The following is a 12,738-nucleotide window of genomic DNA, read 5'->3' as shown; positions in this document are numbered from 1 at the left end:
TGAATGCTGAAGAGAGCATTTTGTTACCAAATAACAAGACGGTGATCCATGAAAAGTTGCATACATGTAACATTATGTAGACTGAGCACGTTATATTTAGGGATCATATGTATATCTTTATACCTATATTCTTGTGAAAACAATTAATTAAAAAATAGCCAAAGATGTTGGAAGAGAATCAAAAGAAGTTTGTGGAAACAAGGGTGGAAGAGAAAGAGGAAAAGGTAATTATGTGATAATCTCAAAAATAAATGAAATGATGTACATAAATGTAAATACTCATAGAAGAGAAGAAATTAGTAAGGGCACATGGCTGCTAGTTCCAAGTGAAGGAGAATGGAATGTAGGTGGTAGGAAGGGGCAAAGGAGAATAAAGGAACAGGAAGGGTTAAATGGCATTGGCAATGGGTGAGCAGCACAGGAAAGAGAGTCTGAGAGTTGCTAACACTAAAGCCCTTTGAAAAAGTTGCATGAAAACCTACTACTAAAAAAACTTCCTAAAATGCTTACATTACATATGTAAATGTAGTTTGCACCATGTAAACCCTTTTATGGGGTCTCTACGCACCGTAAACTACCAAGTCAAAAAATCCAGTGCCAGGATTTTGTTACCTTTTTATGAGTCATTGGTCAGTGGGGTCCCAAAGAACTCTCCCCAAATAAACATTATATACTCTTATTGTCATTCTTTCCACTCTCAAGATATTGATAGCAAGTCTGTATTACTGAAGACAGAACGTAGTTGAGTCACAGAACATGGCGAAATCAAGCTCCTGCTAATCTCAAAGCTTTGTCCCTACCAGCTTGGGTTCACAGTGCTGGAAAATTCCTTGCATGCTATCAGGATACAAAGGAAGGCAGTGATCACACCTAAATATTAACATTGAAAGCTGCAATAATGAGTGACCTGGAAAGATGTGCACACTAGTATAATAATGGCCTGAATATTATAGTTGTAAGCAACTATTTTGATAGTGTTCAAAGTCTGTTTCACAGGATGAAACTTGTGCCTGGTACTGTAAATTGGGACTAAATGCAGTGGCTTACAAAGTCTTAGGCTCTCTGGGGCACTGCTTAACGTTATTACTGTTTTCTTGTCTTTATACACATAGATTATAAAATCTCTAATTCTTTATCAGAGAAACTCCTTTTTGTAGTAGTTGGTTAGTACACAGACCCACAATTGGCCAACATGCAGAGACTAAGAGACAGTGGAGTGCTCAGCTCTAAGTAGAACATTCGAAAGACACCTTCTCTTTCTAAGACCAATGGATCATCATGGGAGAGGGAGCAGAAATATTGTAAGAGACAGAGGCGGTGGGTTTCTGGGGAAGAGCATTACTTGTGGTACATTACAGGACCATCGCTGGCATTGCTCACAATAATTGTAAATGCCTGCGTAACGCCTGCACAACGTAAAACTATTGTGAAGCATGGGCATAAGAGTGATACATCAAGTCATACCTCTAGCTGATCAATGTGGCAATTAGTAGTGGGGAAGAAGATTCAGCGTTCTTAAGGCCTGTGACCCCTGAGCTGCTACCCACACTCCAGTAGATAGTCCTACACTCATGCACGTACAGGTAGCAGTAAGGGTTTATAAACAGAGCACATGAAATTGGAAGGAGAAAGACTAGTAGAGGAGAAATTGAAGGGGAAGAAAAAGGAATGATACGTTCTGATTTACTCAGAATACATTGAATGTATGAAATTGTCAAACAATAAAAAAAAATCACTAAACCTCCAGTGCTTTCTTAAGGTATGTGACCCCTGAGCTGCTACCCACACTCCAGTAGATAGTCCTACACTCACGCACGTACAGGAAGCAGTAAGGGTTTATAAGCAGAGCACATTAAAGCAGATTGTAAGGAATAGCAATGGAGATAACCCTCTTCCCCAGGAATACCATTGCAGTATAAATTATTTGTCCATAAAAACGCACATGAGAATTAATGTACACATAGGAAAAGAATGTTTACTCATTATGAGCATATTTAAAGCAGCCATTTAATATTTCATGGTTCACATTTAATATTTCAAAAATTATCTTGTCAAATACGTCATTCTTGTAGGATGTTCAGCTCGGCAAAGTTGTCATAATTATGTAACCTGTAATCACAGAGTAGGACACTTGTTTAGGTCACAGAAACACAAAAACTGCACATAGAAGAGGTGGTTTTTCCCACAGTAGAGTGCACACTGTAAAAGTAGAGGAAAGGACTACAGCTTTTTGTCCCCTGCCTATGCCCTCGTGTTGTTATTTTACTCATGCCATTGGTTGTGAGCACTTTCTTCAGTAGCTTTATCTTCCTCTGTGTTACAAGGTGAAAATGAAAAGCTTACAAGGGTGTCTTAAGGAACACATGTATAGTAATAAATGCAACTAAAATTTGGACCTCTGGAAAATATTTTATTGCAGTGTATTATATTTTAACATTAAGACTATGGCTACGAGGCTATACTTTTCTTCCCAACTATCTGTTTGTATATATGTGAAATAACTGTCTATAGTCAAAAATAGGATTCTCCTTCCCCGGTGCCATGACTGTTCATAGTGATAAAAAGACTTTAATATGGAGGTGTGAAAAAAAATGTCCTGGAGAAAATGACATACAAAGGAAGTCAGATTCAATGGCTTTTGTAAGTCACATGTTTTATCTAGGTAAGAGATGCTAATGACTTTTCATGGCTATTCTTTATAGATGTGCTGACACCGTGACAATTACACAATGAAATTTACACAGAATTTAGGAAAAATGGTTTATTTTTACAATGAATCATAGAATATAAAAAAATATTTTCCAGTGCATGATCATTTGGTCTTCACACACTTTCATGTGAAAAGAAGCTTTTTATAATCCACATTTTACAGATGAGTAAACACAAAATTGTGGGGTAATATAAATATGCTCCAATTTCTCTTGATGAGTACACTAATTAACAGAGTTTTATTTGCACATTGGTGAAAACACCTCAGCAGTTAGTCTATTTGATAGGATAACTCATAAGTCTCACACAATCTTGCAAACGTTGCAAAACCACTCCAGTTTCCTTGACAGTTCAATGGCTAACAGTGCACACTATTTGCGGTGGTTTCATGTTTCCATACAACCATGAAAAGATTCCACCCGAATCACTCACTCAGAAGGGGATTTGTCATGTGTCCGTGTTTTCTCACTAATCATAACCATGGAAATAATATATTGTAGAAAATAAGTATGGTGGCGAGACATACTCCTGCTCTTCTGACCATCTGTTACTTTTAATGTCTTATTTCTCCCTTTTTTAATTCAACTTACTAAGAGCCATCTTGCATTCTACTTAGAAAATACTGACTTTAGAGAAGTTCCCCTTCATACTTTTCCAAAAATGTACTAAAATCATCACCTTTGAACAAAAGATAAACTCTTTGGTCAGAACCTACTATACTCAGAAACCACATCAACCCCATCTATTCTTTGAACTATATTTTCTGTAACCCTTCGTTACTTACCATCTAACTCAAGTAGGACGTCTTCCAGTCTGTATTTTACCTAATCACTCTAAACACAAATGTTTCTCTGCATCTGTTGGTAATGGTCCCCTTCTCTGTCTGCTTAGGTAGCCTACACTTCACAGAGTTCCTATGGTGTTCCTAAGAAAATGCTATTCTAATCAACTTCTTACTTCTCCATTATCCATTATCATCTATTTGCTTTACAGTCAACCATGTTTTCTTGTTGTACAGAGGATTCGGACCCAGGAAAATCTAACTAGTGGTTCAAGATGGGCCACATGGTAAAAAACAATGTGAATAGTTTTCTTCTGCAGTTCTAAGAACCATTCCTCCACCAATCTCCATCATTATCTTCATCCCCAATGTACTGAAGTAGAGGTTTTGTCACATAGATTGCACAGACAAGAAAATCTAGGAATGCTGATATAAAGTTAACCTCAAGGGAAGCAGAGCGAATAGAGTCCAAGGTTAATAATGTGATATAAAAGGAATGTGTTTATTTTTAGTGACTTACACATCACGCTTGCTCGTCAGTGTTAATTTTAATTTAGTTTTCAAGTGACTCTCTGTATTAGAAGAGACCCCCAAACAGTTTTGGATAGTATCATGGCTCACTGGTTAAAGAGAAAGAAGATGATGGGTACGTGAACATGTGGCCACTGAATAGAAAAGTGACGATGTGAACATAATGGTAGACCAGAATAAGGAACTTTCCTAAATACTCCAAGAAAATGACAGAAACATGATGATGGTTGCCTTTATTTTCTTGTTTTCTAACATAAGGAAATTGAGGTATGTTAGAAGAACATTTTTTCTCTTTAAGAAAATACCAGAATGCATATAACCTGGTGTCACGAGGAAAATAGTGAATTATGAGCTTGGCATTATTTTTTCTTGCCTTGGTTACACTGCTGGATTTACTCAAATAATATAATTTAATTAAAAGAACTTTAGTAAAATCTGAATTTATTAAAAAATGAATAGCTGTAATTCTTAATTAAAAGTTGTGTTGGACTTGTTGATCTGGATTAATGATAAAAATCACATCCCTTTATTTTTGCCATGTATTTCTCCAATCCTTAAAGGGAGTATAAGAAAAGTTAAATAGATAAGGAACTAGTAATTAAGTTTCATTAATTTTATTCTTTACATATCTAACAAATTTTTGGCTGTATTTTTTTCATCATGCTGTGATAAATAGAAATTGTTTAATTGAGGAAAATACACATAGCGACTCACCCTTCTGCTCAAATTAGACAGGAAATAAACTCACTATCCACATCAAATTCATTTAGGATACAGATCAATTTTAAATAATTCTTTTGTTTAACTCCCCCCCAGTTTTGGGAACTGCTATTACTCAAACTAGATGGTATCATTTACTCCATTATCAAACACCGTTGCATTGTTTCTGTTTGACAAAGGTGATGTAGACTCAGAATCATATTATTTGACTTTATTTCAATATATGAGTTCAAGTAAATCCATTCTTGATTTAAATATAAAAGGAATAAAACTTATAACATGAGGAAATCTTGACTTCTTGTGGGGAAACATAGACGCTAACATAAAACTTAAGAGATGTTCAAATGATGTTGAAGGCCAAACTTAAAATATTTATAAGAAGAATTTTTAATCATTTAATGCTCTGAAAATTTTTTAATAGAACAAAAATTAATGAAAGATTCAGCATCTCCAGGATGGTGTTGATTTTTATTTAAAGGCCTAGTGACATTGATCTCCAATTATGTTTTTTGCACATTTTAATTATCTGACTAAAATAAGCTGAGAAAAATCGAATATCATGTCTATTTTGTGAAATGATGCATAAAATCTAAATGTGTATAAAAACAGGTGCAGAAAAATTCAGATACAAAGTCAGAATGTTTGCACTTGAAGAGAAGTAAAAAGCTTAACTCAGGTCTTCATGGGTAGTCTGTGTAAAAATAAAAGCCCATCAAGAATCCGAAAGGTGAATACAAACGCTTGAATCAAAACCAGCAGTTTCGCCAAATTCACATAGTGATGTATTTGAAAACATCTCATTGAATCAATGTAGCTCTTATGCTGCTAGTTTATTTGAATTAGCTTTGAGAATAAAATATTGCTAACTGCTAAGCTTGATAGTTTTAAACCACTCCTTCCTTTTGTTGTAAGTACCACCATTTTTGAAGGTTGTCCAAAGGTTGATATTCAAGTGGTAAAGTTTAATGTAGTTATTTAATAGGTAATTTTAATATATTGACAAATTTCAAAATTGGATTGGATTCTCTGAAGGCACAAGTAGGGAGCTCAAAAATTTACCTTGTAGCTTTTCTTTTCTTTTTTTTTCCTTTTTTTTTTTTTTTTGATTCTTGCACTTCAAGATTTAGTACTTAGCATTTCTCATAGGGACAATACCAGGCCTGTAGGACTCTGGACAGTGACATCAGCATCTCGTCCCTTGAACAACCAATGCCTGTAGATCATGTGATCAGCATCCAAGGGGAGGCCCATCCTCCAAGAGAAATTATTTTCCCATAAAGAAATTATATCAAAGATAGATATGCTAGTCACCCATTCTTGTTATCATGCTTAAATCAGTTTGATATCTAAAATGGTGTCTGTTGTTCAGTGGATTTGAGGTATTAAATGTATTTAAGCATAGAATAAGCAGATCAGCAACATTTTGTAGATCTTTAAAGAACCGGAAAATCTGTAAGTTTACACAACAGGCAAATGGTGGTTTATCCATTTATCTTCTTATCTTCATTGTGTAATGAATCACATCATGTCATAGATACCAAGTGTGACATTATTCATTCAAAAATATTACTGTCCACTAGGAATTTCTATAGAGCTTAGACAATAAAAAAAAACAAGGTAACTAATTTAAGTGATAATCTTGGAGGCCAAATTTGAATTAATGAACACAAAGTTACATATGGTAACAAATAAATTGACTAGTCAAACATGAAAAGGTGGATTTCATCACAAGTGATGGGTGTCAAGTATATGCATCCTGCGAAAGAAAGATAGGATTTGTTATTTTGGTGCAGTTTCTTGTTGGACAATTTGTCAACTTACTTCAAAGAAATTATCTTTTTAATAATAATATTATTTTATTTTATGTACACGTATCCTCATGCGATGCTTGTGTGTATGTGTGTGCACATGGGTGCATGCGTGTGTGTGTGTGCATGTCCACTTGTGTGTGGAGGTTGGAAGATGACAGTGAGTATCATGGTCACTCAGTCTTTACAGCATTTGCTAAGAAGGGGTCACTTGGTGAGCTCTCCCATTCAGCTGGTTAATTGGACAAGCGTTTCTTAACCTTCCCAGCTTGGTGACCTTTTAATATAATTGTTCATTTCGTGTTGACCCTCCCCCAACCATAAGATTATTTTTTGTTGCTACTTCATAACTGTAATTTTGCCACTGTTATGAATTGTGATGTAAACATTTGTCTTTTCCAATGATATTAGGCAACCCCTGTGAAAAGGTTGTTCGACCCTCAAAGGCATTGCGATGCACAAGCAGAGAACCACTGAGTTAGACTGTGTGCCCTGGGAATGCCCTTCTCTGTCTTCAGAGAGCCAGGATTACACATAGACCACCAAACCCACCTGGCACATATGTCCTTGTGTGGCAAGTACTCTACAAGGCAAGTTAATCACGTTTCCAATATTCAAGAATTTCTGTATTTCTTTAGTTTTTCTAGAACCGTTTACTTTATGTCCATTTACTTGATATTTTCTTTTTTTTATCTTCTAACATATAAGGAATTGTCCTCCTAATAGGGCATATGACAAGGAATAGCCACTTAGACCATAAAGCTTGCTCCAGATGCTCGCAGCATTTGTAGTCAACCAGATTTCTTTGCTATTTGAAGGTTCCAATTATTTTATTCTTGAGAATCTGGTTGTTTTGAAGAGAGTAATCAGATTTATTATAATTGTAGTTTTCACAATTCATTTTCAAAGACTATGAATCCTTTATTTGAAAATGTATCCATTCACTGTTTATGGGGGTCATAGAATTCAACAGAACGTAGGTATACTATGAGTTTTAGCTTTTCTTTATGAAACTTTTTGTAACCATTAAGCATATAGGCCCATGTGTGTATGGATAAGTAAGAATGGCATAGTGTAGTCATAAAACACTCTATAATTTTGAAGGATTGACTTAGAAAGACTCAATATAAAAGGAAAACATATTCATAAGATGTTAGAAATCAAATATCTAGGGAAGCCTCAATATTAACTTATATCTTATAATCTAGAGTGTGGGAAGAGTTGATATTAATAAAACATGTGCTCATATAACTCTGCTTTTTATCACAACAGAAGAAAGCATTTCTCTTAACTCAAATTAGAAAATTATTATACATTTTATATATATATTTATATAAAAGTTACAAGTAGCAAGCATATGACACAAAGAAATGGAAGAGTAACAGCAATATTTGAGAATGCATGCTTTGTACAATGTGTTTAATAAAGAGGACATTTTTTTTCCAACCTAAATATCCAGTACTGACATGCAGGGTATTTTCTCAAACTGTCAATTCAGTCATTGCTAAGTGCTTAATCAAACAAAATTCTTTTGTACGGTGTGACTAGTAAAATACCTCGTTTCAAAAAAAAAGCATTTATGAAACTTGGTATCTTCCATTGATAAAAGCAAAAAGGAAACCAGGGGTACATAGAAATGATAAGGGGAAGACAGAGAAAGACAGAGTGAGAGAGGGGAGAGATTTGTCTTATTGCAATCTGGATTTTACTCATTGTTTTACTGCATTTAATTATGATGAAACAACAGGTGTGTACAGTCCACTGGACCTCTAGCTGGGGTTTCCATGATCCACCTTTGCATTTTCCACTGCAGTGTGTTCATAGTCACGCAGGAATGCACTGATGTCAAGTAGTCTATATAATGAAAACAGTGCGCATGTAACACAAGGCTCACCTAGAGTTGTAGCTTTCCTCACAGATCACACAGGTACAATCATGGAACAATGACTTGAACAACATACAAATAAAAGTGAAAGTGATAAAGTAAAGCTGGGGTAGTCATAATCAGGAACTAATTTCTTCTTCAAGTTTCCATAAATCTTAGAATGTATTTAAAATCTAAGGAGCACTTGGTGACCAGCAACCAAATCAGGAAATGGACACAGCGTTGTGCAGCAGCAGGGGTGTCTTGCCGAAGGAACAACACAGATCTGTAACTCTTAAGTTTGGGTAAAGGCAGTGGAATGAATTTAGAAATATGTCCACTTTTCACAATGCACTACAGAACTCTCTTTTCACAGTCCCCATATTTGTATAAATAATTCTCTGCAAATAAAGCACAGTTAAAACATTTTTCCCCCAAGGAAAAGATGCAACAGACACACCAGCTTATTAAGGTCATACTGAGCATGGGATGCGTTCTCCTAATTCAAGAACAGTTGATAGGCTTGAAGAGTTTGGAGGAGATTAGCTGTGAAGCAAATTCAATTGGAGAGGAGTTAGAGTAAAATAAACATAGACTGCCCAGTGAAGATGTGAGGCCTCTGTGACCGTTCAGGACAGATAAAATGCACGTGTACACAACTGAAGGTTATGGGGCCTTTAAAACACAAGACATTCAAATTTTATTTCATAAAATTTGATCAGCATGCCACATTTAATTTGAAAGAGATAAGCTAAATATAATCATGCAAAATTAAAAGCACATACATTGTATAAATACTGCCAAATACTTGGTGTTATGTTTGAACAGAACATAGCCAAACAATGTCAGCAATTGCAAGTCAAATGCATTCACTTCAGTGACTTTTAAGAGTGAAACTTGTTTCATTTTAATTTTTTAAAAGCATAGGTTTCCCAAGCTAGTCTTTGGAAGACAGTTAATTGGTTTTATGATCTTTGTCTTACAAAGAAAATATTAGTTTATTCTGTAGTTGAACAATACTTTATTGAAGAATGCTAAAATTTGTCATAAAGCCATGTATACTAAGAATAATCACTCCATTATGATTGCATCTATTATACTTCTAAATATGAAGTGCCATGAGAATCACAGCTTAAGAAATAAAGGATAAATAAAACATTCTTTAACACACTGCAAGACAGTTACAACAAAACAGAACAAAACAGACAACGGGTTGAAGGAATCAAGGGTGTTTGCTTACCTTGAGTTTGCGTTTTAGACCCTAGTTGTGTTGTATTCAGATTCATGTTTGCTTAGAGACCCAATGAGGCAGAACCTGGAATGTTATGGCTATTTCATTCAACAAAGTAATATTTGCACAAAATATAAATACATATATTTACTTTAAAAGCATACTTAAAGTTAATAAAGCAATGAAAATAGTGGAATTTCATCAGCATGCATGAATATATTAAATCAACTTAGATATTTTAGATTTAATAAAATAAATTCTATGTAATTAGATAAATTATAGTAAACATGAAAAACACAGCATAATTAATCTAGATGTATATTAGAATTTTGAAAATAAATTGTTACTAAATCCAAATTTTCTGCCTAAATATTTTTTGCTCATTTTAGAAATATTAACTGTAACACATGATATTTTTTATATGTATAAATGAAAAATGAATAAAATGTCGTCAAATTTTCTATATTTAAATAAAAATTTATAATATTGTCTCATCAATGTTATAAAATATAACTGTAATCTAAATATTACATTATATGGAGAAAATATACTTTTATTTTCTTACCAAAATAAATTTCTATTGTAAAATTATTTATTTTTGAATTAAAAATATTCAATAAGATAGTATAGTTATCTTGGTAAGGCAACAGTTTTAGTATATTACTTTATGTCCTAAAATATATTGACCACAGAAACAACTATGACCATGTGGAGGCATATTGGTTGCATAAATCTCTACTCTAAATGAAGTGTCCTATGTTCTGTAGAAATGGTATATATATATATATGTAATAAACAAAATATCTTTGGTCTGTGAGCACATGTGTCATCACACACATGTACGCTTCATGCACATGTATGGGATATAAAACAAAGAGAAAACACTAGGAAGAGAAAGAAGGGGGAAAGGAGGACACTGGTTTCAACTATCATTCAGTGGGGTAATGAGAAGACAGACTAGAACACAATACTGTGGGATCATTTCCTCTTCAGTTAATGGCTGCCATCAAAAATCTATGGATACTGACCGCTGAACGGATTTCTCATGTCTGGATAGCCTGTGGCTGGTAGTGGGCACCTCCTCAATCTCATCGATGTCACAGGCATCTGCCGCATCTTGCGAGTAGTTGTGTTTCATGACCAGGATGTTCCTTCTGTTCACGGGTGGGATGAGGGGCTTAACTGGCTGGGTGGGTATCTCTGCCAAGATGGAAGCGTCCCTTGTGCTGAGGTTACTGCGGCTGCCTTTTGCGCTGGAGAGTTGGGATCCACAGTGATGGTCATGGATGCATTTGGAAGATGATCTCCGCAGTTTATGGTAATTCTCAAAGTCATCTGCAAAGTCAGCCGTGGCTCCAGTTCCTCTGAGCGTACATAACTCATAATGAGGAGGTTCAAACACCTCCTGGAAAACGGTCTGGTCAAAGTCTGACTTCCTTTGGACGTATTTTTTACGAGGCTGTTTGATCTGTACAATGACAGAAACGATAATAAGGATGATCACAATGCAGGAAGTCACGCCAATGACCGTCCCACTGGTGTTGGTCAGCTGATCCAGCAGGCTGGTTTTCCTCTTTTCTGTAGGTAGGAGAGAGTGAAAACAACAGACAGACAAGAGGAGAAACAACCCACCACACGTTAATATCGCCTTCCAAATGCAAATCCAAAACTTAAAACAAAATGGGCTGAGCATACAACTCTCACAACCCTAAATTATCACACAACAATGCTTCAAAATAAAAATTCTGTTCTCACAAGGCCTCTATTTTTCATCCATAAAAATGACTATCTTATTGTTCACTTCCTACTTTGAATGCATACCTGTATACATATTTGTATTATGTGTGTACAAATAAATATACCTGCTAAAATTTGCATAATACTTATAAAATGTCATTTTGGAAAGATGTGATAATTTCCTGAACTCTAATTTATTTTCTCCTCTTAGTCATAAGAGAATCTCTAAATCCCAAACCAGAAATGAATGTCTCTGCCTTTCTTTATTGCTGCTTGACAGGGAAAACTGAACTTATAGGAACCTCAACATTTTGATACTGAGAATAATTCAAAACACAACCACAGCAGACATTTTGGAATGGAAGCATAAGAACCTGCACATATTTTTCTCAAACAAAAATTATTATAAAAATTGACCAGGAAAACTCCGGCATAATGAAGGTGTGGGCATTTTCCTATCAGTGGATAGCCAGTGGGCATCTATAAGAAGAGAACACAGGCATGAGAGAGAGAATGTGCTCAGGAAAGAATAGCCTACATGTACAGAAGCTTCAAAGGATAATTGCAGATAGTCAGTCGTGCAGAGGTATGAAAGGAATTAATCCATTCTGTAAAAATAAAATTAAATGTGTGAGAATTCTCCAGGAAGAGTGATCATCTACGGGATTTAAGCAATGACTCTCTCCCTCTTCCAAATCATCTGCGGTATTTCAGGCAAGTTGAACATAAAGCCATAGGCTCCATCTGCAAAGCCAGAGATGGAGGAATAAAACTTCTGGGAAAAAATATGCAGAAAAGTGAACATAGCAACAGAAAAGTGGATCAAATAATCAGCCAAATGCACATAAGGAGAAGCATAGAATAACTACTTTTGATCAAAAGTTTAAAGCTTCCTATATAAATGATAAAATTCATATTCAAATTCAAAAAGATTCAAGCAGAATAAACATAAAAGATGCATTCAGACTTATACTATTAGAAGAGCTTTTGAAAATATGGAAGAAAAGAAAATAAAGAAATCAGCAAAGGGGAAATGATACACCCAAAGAAAGGATCTATACAGATTATGATGTGATTGATGGTCATTGGAGGTCAGAGAAGCAAGTGCTCACGGGCTAAAAGTACTACAAGCAAAATCAAAATTAAAGATCACATAAATAACTCTACACCTAAATTCACTATCTAGTAATATTGCTTTAAAAACTGAAAAAAAATCATTAAATTTAACTACATTAAAAAATGAATCAATAATTACAGGACTGGCCTTTGACTAATAGGTCTTTGACTGGCACATAAGCAAGCCAGGGCAATGGCAAATGAGAAGGAAGGAAGGAAGGAAGGAAGGAAGGAAGGAAGG

At 35.0% G+C, this 12,738-nt stretch overlaps 1 protein-coding gene across 3 annotated transcripts in view; it reads right to left on the bottom strand.

Moving 5' to 3' along the window:
- Positions 1-2,512: 2,512 nt before the first annotated feature.
- Neto1 (neuropilin and tolloid like 1) overlaps positions 2,513-12,738 on the bottom strand; it is a 103,065-nt gene continuing 92,839 nt past the window's right edge. The window contains exons 9-11 of one of the 3 annotated variants that reach the window (XM_013349557.2): positions 10,673-11,222; positions 9,654-9,728; positions 2,513-6,497 (exon numbers count right to left, since the gene is read on the bottom strand). In XM_013349557.2, coding sequence (XP_013205011.1) covers positions 9,668-9,728; positions 10,673-11,222 — 611 coding nt within the window. In that variant the 3' untranslated portion in view covers positions 2,513-6,497; positions 9,654-9,667. Of the gene's footprint in view, positions 6,498-7,408; positions 8,960-9,653; positions 9,729-10,672; positions 11,223-12,738 lie in introns of those variants that run through there. The other 2 variants (XM_005356338.3, XM_013349559.2) reach the window with 2 other exon arrangements.

This window comes from Microtus ochrogaster, chromosome 18 (genome assembly GCF_000317375.1).
Source record: "Microtus ochrogaster isolate Prairie Vole_2 chromosome 18, MicOch1.0, whole genome shotgun sequence".
NCBI lineage: Eukaryota > Metazoa > Chordata > Mammalia > Rodentia > Cricetidae > Microtus > Microtus ochrogaster.
This window is presented reverse-complemented; position numbering and strand designations above follow the sequence as displayed.